The 17,866-nt window shown below is 42.8% G+C and overlaps 1 protein-coding gene across 1 annotated transcript in view; it reads right to left on the bottom strand.

Moving 5' to 3' along the window:
* exoc4 (exocyst complex component 4) overlaps positions 1-17,866 on the bottom strand; it is a 554,471-nt gene that overhangs the window by 523,077 nt on the left and 13,528 nt on the right. The window contains exon 3 of the mRNA XM_072241246.1: positions 420-604. Within this exon, the coding sequence (XP_072097347.1) occupies positions 420-604 (185 nt within the window). The remainder of the gene's footprint in view (positions 1-419; positions 605-17,866) is intronic.

The following is a 17,866-nucleotide window of genomic DNA, read 5'->3' as shown; positions in this document are numbered from 1 at the left end:
GTAGTCTCTCTGGGGATAAACACAAGTGTCCCGTATTTGACTGCTACTTTTGTCCCTTATTTGGGAGTGAGAAAGTTGGCAACCCTAGACATACTGTACATATCGTGCAGGGACCCTTACTGTTTGTGATATACAAGTTGTTTTAAAGAGGTTTCTGAAGGGTAAGTCTTTTTAATTTTACACACAGAGTGTTAGATATCTGGAATACTCTGCTAGGACAGATGGTAAAATCTGATAAAATTACTACTTTTTCTGAGGCATTTAAACAGATACTTAAGTTGGCAAGTCACAGAAGGACACAGTCCTAAAACAGGCAAATGGGATTAGTGTAAACAAGCATGATCTTGGTGAGTGAAACCATGTCCATGCTGATGCTATGACTCTGTGATGTACCCAACATAATTGCATTTTAGACCTACCCAATTTTGATCTTATCCCTGTTTTTGTTGCCTACGCGGCTTGTAGATTTAATGTACAAGTGGCGGTGTAGTTCATCAATTAGGACCATGTGCATGTTCAGCTTTTTGCTGTGGAGCTCTAGGCGTAGGTCACTCAGCCCTTCCACTTGCAGCAGCTGCCCCTCCAGAGAATCGACTGCAGACACCTGACAATGGAAGAGAGGTCAATCAAAAGATCAATCATAGTTCCCTTAGCACCTGGCTATAACCATATACAGACAACAATGAATGCCACAAGTACTGAGCAACACTGGATATCAGTTGAAAAACTTGTTTTCCTCAAGAGGAATAGTTCTGATGGAATTATACCATCAAACAGCAATTTTTAGCAAGCCTTGTCCTGCTTGCTGGGTTTTTCTCCTTTAAAGTAGACAAATATGGAAAGTCATTCAAATTTTAAAATATTTTTTATTCATTTCCAGGATGTGGGCTCAGTTGGTAAGGCCTTCACTCACTAATTACCCTTGACAGAAGGTGATTATATGAGTGTGACCTATCGTAAGACCATAGACCACAAGACATAGAAGAATTAGGCCATTCAGCCCATTGAGACTGCTCTGCCATTCCATCATGGCTGATTTATTATTCCCCCTCAACCCCAATCCCTTGCCTTTTCCTCGTAACCTTTGAGGCCCTATCAACCTCCACTCAAATATACCCGATGATTTGGTCTTCACAGCTGTCTGTGGAAATGAATTACACAGATTCACCACCCTTTGGCTAGAGAAATTAGTTCTCATTTCTATTCTAAATGGCCGTCGCTCTATTCTGAGGCTGTGCCCTCTGACACTAGATTCATCCACTGCAGGAAATATCCTCTCCACATCCACTCTGTCTGGGCCTTGCAATATCTGATAGGTTTCAATGAAATCCCCACCACCATCCTTCTAAACTCCAGCAAGTACAGACCTAGAGCCATCAAATGCTCATCATATGTTAACCCTTTCATTCTGGGGATCATTCTTGTGTACCTCCTCTGGACCCTACCAATCACAGCACATCTTTTCTCAGATAAGGGGCCTGAAACTGCTCATAATACTCCAACACGAGGAAATCTGCAGATGCTGGAAATTCAAGCAACACACACAAAATGTGGCGGAACACAGCAGGCCAGACAGCATCCATAGGAAGAAGCACAGTCGATGTTTTGGGCCGAGACCCTTCGTCAGGACTCCAAATGGGGTCTTACCAATGTCTTATAACCCCTCATTATTACATCTTTGCTTTTATATTCTAGTCCTCTCGAAATGAAAGCCAACATTGCATTTGTTTTCAATTGGGCCTTAAGATGGCAGAAAGGCGGTCGAACCACAGGAGATGAGTCTTTCCTTACTGGATATTTAGCTTCTGTACTTGTATGGTATTTTCACTTGAGCTTCTGCTCAACAGTGACTCCTAATAGTAATAGTGAGGGAAGCTTGCAATAGTTATGTCATTGAATGTCAAGGATGGTTACAAAACTTGAATATGGTCATTGTCCGGTGCACGAGACATAAATGCTACCTGCCAGTTTTCAATGTATATCTCAATGTTCTCCAGATTTTTGCTGCATGTGGGCATTATTTTCTCAGAAGTTGCAAATGGAATTACAGTTCTTGCAAATATCACCACTTAAGTACTAACTTAAGAAAGGTCGTTAATGAAGTAGCATAAAATGGTTGCGCCAAGGTAGTCTGGGATTTGAGACAAATGAGCATGAAAAAGAAAACACCCATTTTATTTTGTGCAAATTAAATTTCCAGCCACAGGTGTATTTATTTTGTTATGCCCACGGATTTAAGTTTTATCGTCAATGCTATATTGATGTTAAGGGCATTCACTCTTATCCCACCTCTGGGATTAAGCTCCTTTGTCCATATTCATACCAAGGTTGCAATGAAGTTTTGATAATTGCTGCCTGATCCTAACTGGGCACAAGTGAGCAAGTTATTTGTGTTTAAGTGCCACTCAATAGCACTGTCAACACCATCCATCCCTTGGCTGATTGATCAGCCGACTGCATTCACCCTGCTGCTTATTAACTCAGAGTCAGATTTATTATCACTCACACATGACATGAAATTTGCCTTTTTGCTTCAGCTGCATAAAACAAAGACTTCAAAAATATAAATTACAAAAGACAAGTCAAAAAAATAGGAATGACAAGCTAATGTTCATAGATCTATGGACTGTTCAGAAATCGGATCGTGGAGGGGCAGAAGCTGTTCCTAAATTGTTAAGTGTGGGTCTTCAGGCTTCTGTAACTTATCTCTGATGGTACTAACGAGAAGAGGGAATGTCTGGGATCCGGGATCCATCATGTTGCAGATGGTAGCAACAAGAAGAGATTCTGCATAATTCAAATGTGCATGCATTGATAGTTGATGCTACTACCTATTCGCACTGATTGGAGTCTCCCAATAAGGAATTCAAGAATCCAGTTGCAGAGAGAGGTGCAGGAGGTCGGGTTTTGAAGCTTGTTGATTAGTACTGAGGGGATAATAGCAATGATCACTGCACTGTAATCGCTAAACAGCCTGATGAATGTCTTGCAGTTGATGAGGCATTCAGAGTGAAGAACCAGTAAGGAACGACTCACCTCTTGGTAGGTAGATGGCAACAGGCTCAGGTCCTTGCTCAGGAAGGAGTTTATTCTAGCCATTACCAACCTTGTGAAACACTTCATTATGCTCGATGGGAATACTACTGGGTGAAATTCATTGAGGCAGCTCACCGAGCTTCTCAGGCACTGGGGTGATTACTTCATTCCTGAAGCAGGTGGTAAACTCAAGCCACAGCAGTGAGAGGCTGAAGATGTCTTCGAATACTCCAGCTGGTTGATTGACACACATATTTATTACCAGCCAGCTACACTGTCGGGGCCGAATGCCTTGGGGGAGCTCACATTCTTTAAGGATGCTCTGATGTCAGTATCCGAGGCAGAGATCACACAGTCACTGGATGCCGTGAGGATTTACACTGGAGTAATGTGATTTTCCCTTTCAAAGTGTGCATTAAGGGCATTGAATTCTTCAGGATTGAAGTGTCACCACTATTTACGCTATTACATTTCGCTTTATAGGAAGTAATGGCATGAAAACCACACTACAGCTGTCCTGTGTCTGATTCTGCCTCTAGTTTCACTTGGAATTGACTTTTCACTTTCATAATGGCCTTCCATAGATTGCAACTGCACTTTAAGATTCTCGATTGCCAGTCTTGATTGTCCTCAGCAGACTGCAAATTTAATGGTTCATCTGGGGCTTCTCGTCTGGAAAGACTTGATATGCTGCTAAAGACACATACTCATCCACACAGGTCTTGAAGAAGTCAGACTTAGCTGTGGCATATTTATTCAGATCCAAAGATGAATCCCTAAAAATGGTCCAGTCCACTGCTTCAAAGACATTCAAGCTTCTAAGAGTGTTTCAAAAAGTAGATGCTGAGAACTGTTTACTTATAATGTAGCTTACATATGTTGAAAAGATAGTATAGGGCTTGCTTGCCATTAAGGAGACAGAGAATACACTGATTGGACGGAGGTTCGTGACAGCGCGCCTGCCACCAAGTTGTTCTTCCCGGAGATGTGCTTGATTGTGGTGGTAAACTCCGAGATGTACGACAGATGGCGTTGTTGGAAGCCCAACCATGGGCCCAACACTTCAGCAAACGCAAAAGTGAGGGGCTTGTGGTCTGTGAAGACCGTGAACTCTCTCCTCTCCAGGAAATACCTGAAGTGCTGGATGACAAGGTACAGGGCCCGCAGCTCCCTGTCGAAAGCACTGTACTTAAGTTCCGGGGGGCATAGGTGCCGGCTGAAAAAGGCTAGCGGCTTCCACTGGCCTTCGATGAGCTGCTCAAGCACACCGCCAACTGCCGCGTTGGAGGCATCCATAGTGAGGGCAGTGGGGACATCGACCCGGGGGTGGACAGGAGCGTAGCATTTGCTAGCGCGTTCTTGGCTTGTTCGAAAGCCGCCTTCGCCTCCTCTGTCCAGGTGACCTCTTTGACCTTGCCAGACATCAAGCCAAAAAGGGGCCACATGGTCCGGGCCGCTGAGGGCAGGAAATGGTGGTAAAAGTTAACCATCCCAACAAATTCCTGCAGGCCTTTAACAGTGCTGGGCCTGGCGAATTGGCGGATGGCCTCAACTTTCGCCGGCAGAGGAACAGCTCCATGGCGGTCGATCTGGTGTCCCAAGAAGTCGATGGCGGATAGGCCAAACTGGCACTTGGCGGGGTTGATAGCCAGGTCGTGGTCGCTTAGGCGGCGGCAGAGCAGGCATAGATGTGCTAGATGTTCCTGGCGGGAGCAGCTGGCGATAAGTATGTCATCCAGGTAGATGAACAGAACGCCCAGACCTCGTCCTACTGTGTCCATCAAGCGTTGGAAAGTCTGCGCCACGTTTTTGAGCCCGAACGGCATCCTGAGGAACTCAAACAGGCCAAAGGGGGTAATGAGGGCCATCTTGGGTACATCGTCCGGGTGGACTGGGATCTGATGATACCCTCGGACCAGGTCAATCTTCGAAAAGATGCGTGCCCCGTGCACGTTGGCCATAAAGTGGATGTGCATTACCGGATAGTGATCGGGCGTGGTGGCGTCATTCAGCCTCCTATAGTTGCCGCACGGTCTCCACCCTCCCATGGACTTGGGCACCATATGGAGTGGGGAGGCCCACAGGCTGTCGGAACGCCGCACAGTCCCCATCTCCTCCACCTTCTTGAATTCCTCCTTCGCGAGGCGGAGCTTGTCGGGCAGTAGCCTGCGGGCCCGGGCATGAAGGGGAGGTCCCTGTGTGGGGATGTGGTGCATCACGCCGTGCTTGGGGTTTGTTGAGGAAAACTGTGGCGAGATAATAGATGGGAACTCCGATAACACTCTGGCGAACTCCTTGTCGGAATAAGTGACGGAGACCAGGTGCAGGGCCGGTAACCTGGCCTCACCAAGGGAGAAAGACTGGAATGTGTTCTAATCGACCAATCATCGCCCCTTCAAATCCACAAGCAGGCAGTGCGCGCGGAGGAAGTCCGCACCTAACAATGGCTGTGACACTGCGGCCAGCGTAAATGTCCATGTAAAGCGGCTGGAACCGAACTGCAAGGGGATGGTTCTTGTGCCGTAGGTGCGGATGGTGACACTCACAACACGCTGGAGGAACTCAGCAGGTCGAGCAGCATCCATGGAAAAGATTGGTCGACGTTTCGGGCCAGAACCCTTCGTCAGGACTGTAGGGTGAAGTTCCGGTCCTGTTCTTCTAGTTCAGGTATCGTGGCTCGAAGGGTGTAGGACACTGATTTCCACCCCTGTGTCCACCAGGAATCTTCGCCCAGAGAGCTTGTCCCAAACGTAGAGGAGGCTATCATGGTGACCAGCCGCCGTAGCCTTCAGCGACAGCTGATCCCGGCGTTTTCCCTGGAACGAGCATGGCAGTCGGCAGCGGCAGGCCCTGGAACCCCACCTTTGATGATAAAAACACTAAGACTCAGAGGTGGTACCGTTCCTTGGTGTGGGTGTTCGGTGCTCTGCTGCTGGGGTGTGGGAGGGCTGGGCTTTCGGCCGTGCCACAGCACTAATTTCAACGGTGGTTCTGCCAATTTGTTTGGCACGCGAAAGCACATCCACGCGGGCAGCCACCCCACGCGGGTCTCTGAAGTCCTCATCTGCTAGCTGGAGGCGGATGTCTTCTGACATTTGCTCCAAGAAGATCTGTTCAAACAGCAGGTAAAGCTTATGGCCATTGCTCATCAGGGCTGATGGTGCGCGGTCGCCCAGGCCGTCCATGTGTAGTAACCGCATGGCCCGTTCACGGCGGGAGAGGCCAAATGTGCAGATTAACAGGGCCTTGAGTGCCTTGTACCTGTCTGTTGCCGAAGGCTGACACAGAAAGTCGATAACGCGACCCACTGTCTCCCGGTCGAGGGCGCCAACCACGTAGTAATACCTGGTGGCGTCGGAGACAATTTGCCTGACCTGGAACTGGGCCTCTGCTTGCTTAAACCAGACCAGGGGTTGGGTGGTCCAGGAGGCTGGCAGTTTAAGGGAAACTGCATTCTGCAGAGCCGAGTCATTCATGTTGGGTCCAAATGCCGTTGGACCATCGGGGTCACCAATGTAGTCGCGCTGATACGCTACGAGTGAAAACAACACACTGACTTGAGCAGGGTCAGGTTGAACTGTTTACTGCTTGAATCGGCGCACACTTATGTCCCACTCCCAGCAACCCCAGCTCTTTGTGGGGCGGAAGCGACGTCAGCTTCCGGGCCGAGGTCTGCCCCGCACTCAGAGACCTCACGGTTGCCGCCGGCTGCGGGCTCGCCGGCGACTGCTGGAGCCGGGTCGCTTGCTGCATGGGCGAGCCGCCACAGTATTTCCTTTTCTTGACTTATTGTAGCATGTATTATACGATTTTCAGTGTAACCAGACTGTTCATTCCGCGTGATATATAAAAGAATATTGATTTAAGCAAAGCACCAGGTGGCAGTGATTGCATTCAAGTTGATGATCAGCATCAATCCCAATCATAGAAAGTGAAGAAGTAGATATGGCAAACAAATTCTGCAAAAAAAATCAAAATCTGTTAGATTCCTTACTTAAGGAGCTGATTATTAAGTTCAGGAGGAGGAAACTGGCAGTCCATGAGGCAGTCCTCATCGAAGGATCGGAGGTGGATAGGGTTGGCAACTTTAAATTCCTAGGTGTGATTATTTCAGAGGACCTGCTCTGGGCCCAGCACGCAAGCTGAATTACAAAGTAAATGCAGCAGAGCCTCTATCTTCTTAGAAGTTTGCAAAGATTCGGCATGATATCTAAAACTTTGACAAACTTTTATAGATGTGTGGTGGAGAGTATATTGACTAGCTGCATCACAGCCTGGTATGGAAAGATCAATGCCCTTGAATGGAACATCCTACAAAAAGCAGTGGATACAGACCATTCCATCACAGGTAAAGCCCTCCCAACCATTCAGCACATCTACACACAGGATTGTTGCAGGAAAGCAGCATTCATCATCCAAGACCGTCACCACCCAGGCCACGCTCCCTTCTTACCGCTACCGTCAGGAAGAAGGTACAGGAGCCTCAGGACCTACACCACCAGGTTCAGGAACAGCTATCACCCCTCAACCATCAAGCTCTTGAACCAGAAGGGATAACTTCACTTAACCCATCAGTGAACTGTTCCCTCAACCTACGGACTCACTTTCAAGGACACTTCATCTCATATTCTCAATATATATTGCTTAATTATTATTATTTTTTCTTGTATTTGCACATTGTTTGTCTGCCCTGTTGTGGTCTTTCATTGATTATGCATTGGTTATTGGATTTATTGTGTATGCCTGCAAAGAAATGAATCTCAGGGTTGTGTATGGTGACATATACATACCTTGAACCAATTTGTGTCCAAAGTTCTGTTCTCCAGTTCTCATCAATTAAATTTACATTTACCAATGAAGCCTCTGTCATTTGCCTTGAATGACTCAAGATGTAGACTCTTCTTTTTTTACTCTCCCTTGGAAACAAGGCATTCCATGAAAAAAAAACGTAACTAAAAAAATGAGGAGGAATTAATGAAAACTAGGGCAGAGATTACAAGTAGACAAATAAAATTTGCCACTAAGTCAACAACTCTAGATTGCCCCGATTGATCAGATTTGGAGACTGTTTAAGAGAATGAGATTGAGTTTACGCATGTATTTTATAAATAATTATCCTTAATTCTGTATTTTTTATGGAATTATCCCGATTTTATTGGCAGAAGTTGCTGTAGCTTGTTTACATTCAGTGGATAGTACTGTGCTACGGCAGGTAGTACAGCTGCTCAGAGCTCCAAAGTTCAAAGTAAATGCATATATATGTCACCAGATATAACCCCAAGATTAATTTCCTTGTGGACGTACTCAATAAAACCATAATAGAATAACAATTATAATAAGATCAATGAAAGACTGCACCAACTGGGCATTCAACCAGTGTGCAAATACAAAAATAAAGAAATAAATAAGCGAAAAATATCGAGAACATGAGACAGAGAGTCCTTGAATGTGCAAGTATAGGTTCTGGAAACATTTCAGTGATGGGGCAAGTGAAGTTAAGTGAAATTATCCTCTTTGGTTCAACAGCCTGATGGTTGGAAGGGTAATAACTGCTCCTGAACCTGCTGGTGTGAGTCCTGAGGCGCGTGCACCATTATCCTGATGGCACCAGTGAAAAGGGAGCATGGTTTGGATGGTGAGGGTATCTGCTGATGGATGCTGCTTTCCCACAACAATGATCCATGAAGATATGCTCACACTATATACCTTTTTAAGATAAATATAATGCTTCAAACTGCTGGTTCAAAGTCAAGAAGCTCTGAAAATAAATAAAACTGAAATAGTGCAATAATAATCTGAGTACACTGTATTTAATATCAGCAGTAAGTTTTAGGAGCAAGTTAAACATCTGAAATGGAAATTTGCTCCCATTAACATTGACAACCAAACCTCAAATGCAAAACCCATGAAGTTTTGAAACAGCAGACTACAGATAAAATTTGAAAATTAATATAATTCGGATGACTATTTTAAAGCACTTCAAAATAATGCCAGTAAAATAATATGATGAAATTATACATCACTTTTCCTTACCATTAGACATTACAACAACTTCTAGCAGAATGTTACAAAAGTTCAGCATTTAAAACAGCTGCTACAAGGAAAACAGGGGGTAGAAGTCAAGGGTTAGTCTTCAAATAATCACCAAAAAAGTAAGGATTAAACAGAGCAATGTATAAAGAGCCTCTGTCTGTCTGTATCTTGTTTTACGGCAGTTGGCATCCAGCTTAATGGTGCATTACCGCCACCCTCTGCTCCAGAATGTGCACTAGACATATATGCTAAATCCCTTCAGCCAATCTCACACACACACACACACACACATATACTAACCTACACTTCACCCTCCCATCTTTGACCATCCTAGTATTCTATTCCTGTTTATTCGTCATATTCTATAAAAAACCCCTGTACCCCTTAAAAACGCTAAAAATACCCGGACTTGTGCTCTCTCACCCATGCCCAGCAACCCTTTTAATGTGAATTCCTGCATCCCCAACTCCCTTAATTTATTTCTCATTATCTCTCTCTGTATCCCATACTTCCTGCAACTCAGAACTACATGTTCTACTGACTCCTCTTCCTGACATTCCTCACACAATCCTGTCTGGTGTTTCCCTACCATTTTCAATGTTTCGTTTAATGCACAATGCCCCAGCCTTAACCTAGTCCACACAACTTCCTCTCTTCTGTTTCCATTACCTACCCTAGTAACTGCAACACTCTTTTGTATTTGATATAAATGCCTCTCTTCCCCCCCCCCGTCCCATCTTTCTTGCCACATTCGGTTGACTTTTTCCCAGATTACACACTTAACCTCTGCAACCTCTGCTTTACTGATACTAATGTGCATTTCCACATTTTCTTTCTTTAACGCTCTCTTTGCCAACTCATCCACCCTCTCATTCCCCTTCACCCCTACATGTGCTGGAACCCATAGAAATTTTACCTGACCTCCCTGATTTGCAATTCTTGTAACTAACTGAAGGACTTCATAAGGTACATCTTGCCGACTGTTTGTGTGAAAAGACCTTAAACTTGCTAGAACTGAGGATGAATCTGAACATATCAATGCTTTAGCTTGTCTGGCTTTCTGCACCCACTGCAACGCAACCAACACTGCCAGCATCTCCACTGTAAACACCCCTAACTTATTAGATGTTCTTCTGCTGATTCCAATTTCTTTTGCTGGTATTACCACCCCAAACCCTGTCACTCCTGATTCAGGTTCCTTCGCACCATCCGTATAAATGTGAGTATAAGCACTATACTTTTCCATCACATGACAGTTAAATGCATGTACCAAATCTGTTTTATATCTTTCTTTCCTTTTTACCTCTAACAAATGCCAGTCTATGTCAGGCCATACAAGCTTCCATGGAGCTACAACCGGATAAACTACTGAAGGACTTATCCTCAGATCAAATACTCCACATTCTTTCGCGATATCATTCCCTACCCGACTAAAGGTATCCCTCTGAAACCTCCCATTTTCCCAGCACTCCTGCAACACTCCTTTAGTAGGGTGAGAATCATTGTGCCCCTGCAAGTTAGCCCAGTAGTTTGCCATCAGTTGCATCCTTCTTAGTTCCAAAGGCATTATTCCCATTTCTACCTGTAGTGCTGACACTGGTGACGTTTTAAAAGCCCCACTGCACACTCTCAAGGCCTGAGCCTGAATCACATCCAGTTTCCTTATAAGAGACCTAGCTGCTGATCCATATACTATATTTCCATAATCCAATACAGATCTTATTAAAGCCACATCCATTCTCTTCAAAGCTGAACAACTTGCTCCCCATTCCCTACCAGTCAAACATCTCATCACATTTATTACTTTTTTACATTTCAACTTTCCTGATATGGTCTGCCCATGATAATTGTGAATCAAATATAACTCCCAGAAATTTAAATGATGCAACCCTTTCTAATTCAACCCCATACATCCTTAACTTCTTCCCTACCTCAACCCTTTTCCTGGTAAAAAATACAGTTTGAGTTTTATCTACTGAAAATCTACATCCCCAATCATAACCCCACTCCACCACTTCATCAATTGCTTCTTGTAGTTTCCTGATTATATGGTCCATGTTCCTGCCTCTTTTCCACAAGTACCCATCATCCGCAAACAGTGACCTACCTATATCCACTGGTACCTTTGTGAAGACATCATTGATCATAATGATGAAAAGTAACGGGCTAATCACACTACCTTGAGGTGTGCCATTTTCTACTATGTACTGTTTTGATAATTCTGATCCAATCCGAACTTGAATTTTTCTATCAAACAAAAAATCTTTAATCTAATTAAAATCTCTCCCACCAACCCCCATCTTGTGCAGTTTAATTAATAATCCTTCCTTCCACATCATATCATAGGCTTTTTCAATGTCAAAGAACACTGCCACTACTGACTCTCTATTTGCCTGGGCCTTCCTTATTTCAGTCTCTAACATAATCACTGAGTCCATGGAATTCCTTCCCTTTCTAAAACCATTCTGATAACTTGCCAGCATTCCCCTTTTCTCAAGCTCATATGATAACCTTTCTGTTATCATCCTTTCCATTATCTTACATATACTTGATGTTAATGCAATTGGTCTGTAGCTAGTGGGTTTTGACAGATCCTTGCCAGGCTTCCTTATTGGAATTACTACTGCTTCTTTCCATGCACTTGGTAATCTTCCCTCCTCCCACACTCTGTTACAAAAATGCAGCAACTTCAAGAGCGCTCCTTCTCCTATATTTTTTAGCATCACAGAGCATATCAGATCTTTCCCTGGGGAGGCTGGTCTCGATCTCTTTATTGCTCTCACCATTTCTGCTAATGTAAACGGATCATCAATTATATCATCTGTTCCTTCCCTCCTGCTTAACACACCTGGGTGTTGGCTCATTATTCTTTCCCTTCTTCTTCTCCCTTCTTCAGACAAATTTTCTGAACTGTGTATCAGAACAAATGACTTGACCATGACCTCAGCCTTATCCCTACTGGAGACTGCAGTTTCCTCCTCAGATATCATTACTGGATATTCCCATTCCCTTCTATCTCCTCCCATCCTCTTAATCATTCCCCATATCTCTCCCACAGGTGTTGTTCTTCCTACCTTGTCGCAAAAATTCCTCCAACTTGCCCTTTTAGCTTGACGTATAGTTCTTCTCACCACTGCCTGTGCTTTCTTATATTGAACCAAATGCTGCATATTATAGGTTCTTTTAACTAGCCTGAATGCTCTATTTCTGATTTTTACAGCCTGACAACATTCCTGTCCACCATGGTACCAGTTTTCTATTCATCCTATTTTTACTCCTAGGTATAGATCCTTCTGCTGCTATGATAATTGCTGAAGTCACCTGACTGTTTAATTCATCTACATTTCCAGAAATATCAATCTTTGTCAATCCTTCTTCACTCAACTTCTGGAACTTACCCCAATCAGCTTTTTCAAACACCCACTTTGGGGTTCCGCCACCTGGTCTTACTTCAACTCTTTCACCCACTGAACACAAAACTGGGTAGTGATCACTGCCTACTGTTGAAGCAGTCCAAACTCCCCAGTTACTAATGCCAGCCAAGGTATTAGACACTAACGTAATATCTAACACCGACTCAGTTCCTGTTGTTATATCTATCCTTGTGCCGCTACCATCATTCATACACACCAAATCCCTTTCTTCCGTCAAATCTTCAATTACCTTTCCATTTGGATCTGTAATCTGATCCCCCCATATTGTGCTATGAGCATTGAAATCTGCACACCACACTACTTTATGTCTGTTTTGTCCTTGTATCTTTAATAGGCTGTCCAAATCCAACCTTTTACATGGATTGTAGTAGTTAATTATAACCACTCCCTCCCCTCTCTCCCACACTTCCACCACTATGTATTCCTGATCATCTCCTTTTTCCAGTACCCTATATGGTATACCTTGCTTGATTAACATAGCACAACCCCCTCCTCCCCCTAGATTTCTATCTTTCCTTATCATTGTATACCCATATACTACAAAGTCTAAAGTTGGTTTCAACCAAGTTTCCTGAATACACACTACATCCGGTTTTACAACCATTTCTTTAATAAAGTGCTTGAATTCCTGGCTATTGGCCAGTAAGCTCCTTGCATTCCATTGTAAAAGAATCACCATAATTAGTATTAACCAACACATGACACTTCCTGGCTTGACTGATTACTGAGGTTCTCCCTCACTTCCTCCCATGTCAGTCCTACTAACCCTAAATGGTTTACTGCTGCTTTTACCACCAGCTGAATTTTGTCACTTTTTGACTTTACCTCAGCCATACTATTAATCACTCCTGCAATGAATGTTACTAGAGCCTTTTTGTCTACATAAATCCTGTCATTTGTTCTTTGTTGCATCTCTCGTATCCCTATTGCTCCCTGTTCATTAGGAGCATTATTCTGTTCTCTTGACATTCTTACAGCTTCTGCATAAGTGATCTTTCTTTTCACTCTTATTCCTTGAATTTTAGTCTCCTGTCTCACAACCTCACACCCACTATATGCAACATTATGAGCTCCTCCGCAATTGCAGCATTTTGGTTGAACTCCTGTTCCGTACTTTCCATATTCATGATCACCCCCCACATCTAGCACATCTCCTCTGCCTTTTACAGTTTTTAGCCACGTGTCCAAACCTTTGACAATTATAGCACCTCAGTGGTTTTGGCACATACACCCTTACTGGGTAACTCATGAAACCCAGGAACACCTTCCTTGGCACTCTTTCTTCTTCAAATTCAATCAATACTGATTCACGTTCCTTTTTCACTCCCTCCTTTGTTGTTTTCAGTCTTTGAACATTCATTACTTTCCCTGCTTTGATATTCCTCTTTACCTCCTCCATATTTATACTCATTGGTATCCCCGTGATCACTCCTTTACAACTACTATTTTGTGCTCCCACCCTCCCAGTGTATTCCACCTTGCATTTTCCTATCTCTTTTAGCTTGAGTGCTTTCTCAAGTTGTTCCTCATTCGCACATCTTACCAATAAGTTGCCATCAAGGACTTTTGCAAATACTATTTCCCCTATCTTATTTGTCAGAGTTGTTGTTAGCACAAAAGGGTTAATTTTCTTCATATGTCCCTGAGCCTTCTCATTAAACCTAATTATGACAACACCTCCTCTCTGAGCTTGTTCATCTTCCTCACTTTCAGAGCTTTCTCCACGATCATTTCTTATTCTTTTATTCCCTTTGTCTTGGCTTTTATTCATCCGACCCCTCACTACCTCCTCATTCCCTTTATTTCTCCCTTCACAATAATCCACCTGTCCCCAGCTGCATACCTCTGGTCCCAAGTCTCTATCCCTCTCCTTCTCCACTTTCTTTCCCTCAACCCCGCCTCTTATCTTGTCCGCCATTACTGGACCCACACGACCCCCTCCCAGCAATTTCCGTTCCTTCCCCACTCTCTTTCCCTCAACAGGTTCCAAACCACATTCACGCATCAAGCAAAACACAGCCAGCTTTCAGTCGAGCCAACTCAGCAGCCACTCGTCACTCCTCGAATACCGAACTCCCACCCGCTGTCCACTGTATAAAGAGCCTCCAATTATGAAGGCCTTAAATGCAGATGATCTTCTATTGAACCCATGCGAATTACGGCCTTGGAGCATGTGCTGAATCTCCTGCTTTTTAAAAATTATTCTATTTAGCACTTTAAAAGTCCTGCTGATCTGAAAGTGATGCTATAAATTAGTTCCTTCTGGGCAATGTGATAATTATCCAGAAAATCATTGTTAATCTAAGAATCTCATAAATTCTCTAAACTGCACTATCAACGCTGTTCAGTTCATAAAATAACAGCCATCAAGGATTTCTTCTGAAATGGAACATTTCTATTCCTTATATGGGCAGAACAATGTCTATTAAACAATTAAATGCAAATAGTATCCCCTTTATCCTCATGTTCCATAAAATACCAGGCTAATGAGAATAGTGGTGTCATTAAATGACTAAATTGAAAGACCTGAGCTATAGATGCAGGGAAGCAAGTTTATATCCTATCATGATAGCTGGAGAATTAAGATTCAATTCATTAACTACTATTAGTAATGGTGGCCATGAAAATTGTCATTAAACCCATCTGGGATTTCGGGTAAGAAATTATTTGTCAGGCATCCAAATGACTTCAGACCAAGGAATAACAGGGTAGATGGCCATAAGTAAACCACTTACTTGGCCTTTGAAGAAGCAGTCATATCAAACTACTCAGGAAGATAAAAGAATAAAACCAGACACACCATCCAGAATCAAATATAGCACCACAATCACATCTGGCAAGTATACTCCAACCTCAGTCAACCTTGCAAAGTCCTCCTCACAGCCATTTAGGAACAGTAACTAAATTGAAAGAGTTGAGTTCTGGCTTAATCTAACAAAATTTAATGATGACAGTCGCAGAATCATAATTTTCATACTATTTATGAGTTCCCCGACACCTTGCCTCAGAATCAAAAGACAGGGAGCAGGAGTTCACCCACATCACTGAGCAATCAAACTATCCTGCACGTCACATGTCTATCTCTCTTCTTCACTCTTCAAAGTAAACATCCAGCATATTTTCCTTTATTCTCTGTACTTCATCATTCATATGCTCCTTACTCCAGCCTTTGCTGTTTATTTTTCAAACATGTGGTTCCAAAAGGTGCCTGTTCAAAGCTCAGCTTTCCTTAGAGGCATATAGAAAACTACTAAAACTTTGTTCACTAGAGTCCAGACATCACACAAACATTGAAAACAAAAGAACTGCAATGCTTGAAATCTGTAATAGTGCAAAGTATGCAAGTGATCCTCAGTGGGGACAGCATTCATATGGACAGAGATTGCATTTCGGATTGAAGAACTTTCTCGAAAACTGGGAAAAGAGAGAGAAAGGTGGCGAGGGGCAGAGAGAAAAAAGAGGAATGCTTCTGATAGGATGGACACAAAGAAAAACTGAATGATACAAGTTGTGATGACATCAACTGAAGGTTTATAAATAACAAACTATATCCCAGGGGATTGTTATCAAAGTATGTAAACATTCTACAACCTTGAGATTCATCTCCTAAAAGGCAGCCACAGGGTACAAGGAAAGACTGAGAAGAGACCAGTGTAATATTAGGAAGAATAAAAAGAATTAATTCAATTTTGAATCCAGACTCTACAACATGCCAAGTCATAAGAGGAAGAGCTGCTTCATGAGCTTATGTCGAGCTGTGTTGGAATAGAGCAGGAGGCCAAAGATGCAGAATCAGAGTGGAAATGGAGTGAAGAAGTTTTGTGATAACTGGAAGCTTAAATTTGCCCTTTCGAACTGAATGGAGGCCATCAAATGTGGGGAAACAAATTGCTATGTAAAAGTCATCAATCCTTCAGGAGAACGAAACTCAGAACACTAAGGTTTGAGGAAATACACAACTGAAAGACTGAAGAGCAAGAAGGATGAAGGAAAAAGGACAAATGATTTATCTCCTGCCGAGGAATGGGAAAACTTAAGAAGAGAAAAATTAATAGAGAGACCCTGAAGAAAATGTTAGATTCAAGCAGAGGATGTATTTGCTGGTGGTTATCTTAGAAGCTAGTAAGTTGTGGGGGGTGTGTTCCAAGTAAGAGCTCTTGAGAGATAAGAAACTTTCCCTTTCTCCGTCTACATTCAATAAGCATGAGAGACGAGGTGGTCTGCAAAATTGTTTTGTTGTCAAGTAAAGGTTCAATGTTAAGAAAAGAACTCCTAAATTATAACCACCCAGTTATAATTTTCAAGAAATCTGCATACCAGATATCTGCAAATGTAATGACAACTTTTACTCCTCTATATAACTCAGTTTATTAACATGAAAAGTGTGATAACCTCAATTTTTCAAACACCTCAACCTAAGCTTTCCAATGTTTGCTTGTTTCAAACAATGCTACAAGGTTAGCAGAATAACTTAAAAGCTTTTAAACTTTATTCTTTATCTGAACTTTATCCAAGGCCTCCAATTTCTTAACCATTCAAGAGAATAGAACAGGCCAAGCCAAAATATTGTGCCAGCCCATTATGATACAGATTTTCTTAGAATAAAAGAAAAGCATTTATGCTGAACACATATATAGAATATAAAGCTGTCATATGCAAAACTGATTTTGAGGGATCAGGGAACAGTAAACAATGGTCAGTACAATAACTGGGAGATTCTATGTATCAGTAAAAGATGAGACTTCCTTGGGAAAAGAAGAAAGACAAGGGGAAGAGCCAATAAGGTTTAAATGGTCTAACAGGATTTAAAGAGCGAACATCTATTAAAAATCATCAAGAAAGAAAACAGGGATTTAACAAGTACTTTTTCCATAGGGACAAGGATATCAAATACTTTACAACAAAAGTAATGGATCTTGAATTTTACAGATCACTCTCCCCTCCCCCCCACCCCCCGTTTAATGTTCAGTGCAATAAATTTCTCTGCATCACTTTAGGAACAATTAATTCTTCAGTGAACCACTAAATATTTACACAAGAAACTTGGCCTTCTCTTGGATATGCTCAGCTCCAAATCGAAAGGATTGCCTGAATGAAAGTTCCTTTTCATTCCAAGAGATCTCCACATTCAATTTGACAATTCTAGTTAAACTATGAACTCGTAGCAACATTGGCCATCTTGAAGCATGATCATTGGACTGAAAACCTATGCCATGTTGCAAATTATACAAAACCTCAAGACATAGGACCAGAATTAGGCCTTTCTGTCCATAACGTCAGCTCCACTCTTCAATCATGGCTGATATTTTTTCCCTCTCAACTCCATTCTCCTGCCTTCTCCCTGTCATTTTTCATATTCTCAC

This window comes from Mobula birostris, chromosome 23, assembly GCF_030028105.1.
Source record: "Mobula birostris isolate sMobBir1 chromosome 23, sMobBir1.hap1, whole genome shotgun sequence".
NCBI lineage: Eukaryota > Metazoa > Chordata > Chondrichthyes > Myliobatiformes > Myliobatidae > Mobula > Mobula birostris.
The sequence above is the reverse complement of the archived record's forward strand: the minus strand, read 5'-3'. Positions and strand labels throughout refer to the sequence as shown.